General features: G+C 36.5%; 1 protein-coding gene across 1 annotated transcript; it reads left to right on the top strand.

Moving 5' to 3' along the window:
- Positions 1-811: 811 nt before the first annotated feature.
- Positions 812-1,690, top strand: LOC141818729 (putative CCR4-associated factor 1 homolog 11). Its single transcript, XM_074706184.1, has one exon. The coding sequence runs from the start codon at positions 812-814 to the stop codon at positions 1,688-1,690; it is 879 nt and encodes a 292-aa protein (XP_074562285.1).
- The last annotated feature ends 454 nt before the right edge of the window (positions 1,691-2,144 follow it).

The following is a 2,144-nucleotide window of genomic DNA, read 5'->3' as shown; positions in this document are numbered from 1 at the left end:
TTATTTCACAAGAAACTTAATGTCATTGATAATAACACCAGACGATGGGTACAATTCATCTATTAGCTAATGCATACAATTCATCTGTAGCCTGATATGATCCAGATATTCGCATTTCATTAACCTAAAAATTGTTTGGAGAAGTATGATACAAGAATTTCATTTTATTTGCAATTACTCAAACCAAAAGACCCAAAGTGAATTAAATTGGATATTAACGAGATCAATTTATAGTTAGAAATAAAATTAATAGATCAATTTAATTTAATAATTAATTAACGTTGAGTTCAACATTTAATTTAATTTGATTTGTCCAATTAAATATTAATCCCACAGATCTCACATCATATATATCATTTACATTATATAAATATGTAGCATATAAATAGAATCAATAGATTTTAATTTAATAACTAATTAGAGGTGAAACGTAATTAAAGAGAATTAAAAAGACAATGAAGTGATTTTTATTTAATTTATTCCAACGAATATAATCGATATATCGAACAGCTAGCGTTGTATATTAATTAATTAATTAATTATTTGTTATCTCGCGTCGCGTATTTGGATTAGCTAGGCGGCGGAGTGATTTTAATTTGCAGTTGGATTTAATTAATTAATTCCATATATCCCTATTAATTCGCAACTAATTCTGTTTAAGTCTGTTTGCTTTTGACGAATTTCTCTAGCTCTTCCGTTGTCTCCTCTCCTCCTCTATTTAAACACTGACTGACAATCACTTCAACTCCAACTCCAACTCCAAATCGCAACATCTCTTCTCGCTCCACTTAATTCCATATTTCGAATTATCATGGTGGCTGCAGGTGTGAACGGCAGCATGTTAATTTCCTCTTCGCCTGCCAGCAGAGTCGAGGTTCGCTCCGTGTGGGCTCACAACCTCGATCAGGAGTTCGCCCTCATCCGCTCTGCCCTCCCCTTCCACCCGTTCGTCGCATTGGACACTGAGTACCCTGGCATCGTCGTCACCTCTAAGAATCCCTATTGCACCCTCTCTGTCACTCAACGTTACGATTTGATCTGCACCAACGTCGATGCCCTCCGCATCGTCCAAGTCGGCCTCACCCTCTCTGATGCTGCTGGTAATCTCCCCTACACCCTCTACAATGACGGAACTTTTGTGCGCTATGTGTGGGAATTTAATTTCCGCGACTTCGACATCGATCGCGACCGCTACGCTCCCTCTTCTGTTGAGTTACTCAAGGCTAATGGCATCGACTTCCAAAAGAATAAAGCATGGGGCATAGACTCTCGTTGCTTTGCCATGCACCTCATGGCCTCCGGTTTGCTTTCCTTGGGCCACTTTTCAATTGTATCATGGGTGACCTTCCAAGGCGCTTACGACTTCGCCTTCCTAGTGAAAATGCTCAACGGTGATAGTAAGTTACCTCAAGCCCTCCATGAGTTCTTGAGCCTTCTCCGCTACTATTTCGGTGAGAGGGTGTTCGATGTGAAGCACTTGAGCAAGCATTGTCGTGGCCTTTATGGTGGATTGGAGAAGGTAGCCTCCGCCGTCCAAGTAGAGCGGGCAGTGGGTTGTCGACACCAGTCCGGTTCTGATAGTTTACTAACATGGCAAGTATTCTATCAAATTGCTTCTCATGTGAATCCAGATCTCATCAACCGTCCAGAGCATAAAGGAGCACTTTTCGATCTCGAACTACTACCCTGACGGAGCGATTGTTACTTTCTTGTAGTTGAGAAATTATATATATTTTGTTGTTTTCTTGTAGTTCATGACTATATTTTTTTTTCAAATTTTTTTATCATTTATTCTCTTAATTCTCTAGACTGGTTGATATAATTTTTTTCATATATTTTGTAAACGGTTGGCCATGCTTTATTGGAAATTATAATCGGAGTGGCAAAATAGCAAATTAAAATAAATTAATTTGGGCCGTGCACTTAATTAGTCAACCGGAATCCAAGTTTATATAAATATAATAATTTTAATTCATTAAAGTTTATGAAATAAAGTTGATTAATCTGTAATATTTTAATCACATATTAAAATATATATATAATTAATCCATAATAATTTTTCTCATTCAAAAATGTATTGAAGAAACTTCTTTTCTTCTTTGATATACAATTGTTAAGTTGAATAAAATAATTAATTTTAAAGT

Source organism: Curcuma longa, unplaced genomic scaffold, assembly GCF_044706935.1.
Source record: "Curcuma longa cultivar G26 ecotype Majalengka, Jawa Barat unplaced genomic scaffold, ITB_CL_G26_1.1 contig_25805, whole genome shotgun sequence".
Taxonomy (NCBI): domain Eukaryota; kingdom Viridiplantae; phylum Streptophyta; class Magnoliopsida; order Zingiberales; family Zingiberaceae; genus Curcuma; species Curcuma longa.
Note: the sequence above shows the minus strand (reverse complement) of the source record. Positions and strands in the feature narration are given on the sequence as shown.

Excerpts from the sequence above, each read along its gene's own strand:
- LOC141818729 (XM_074706184.1), top strand. The coding sequence starts at position 812 with ATGGTGGCTGCAGGTGTGAACGGCAGCATGTTAATTTCCTCTTCGCCT.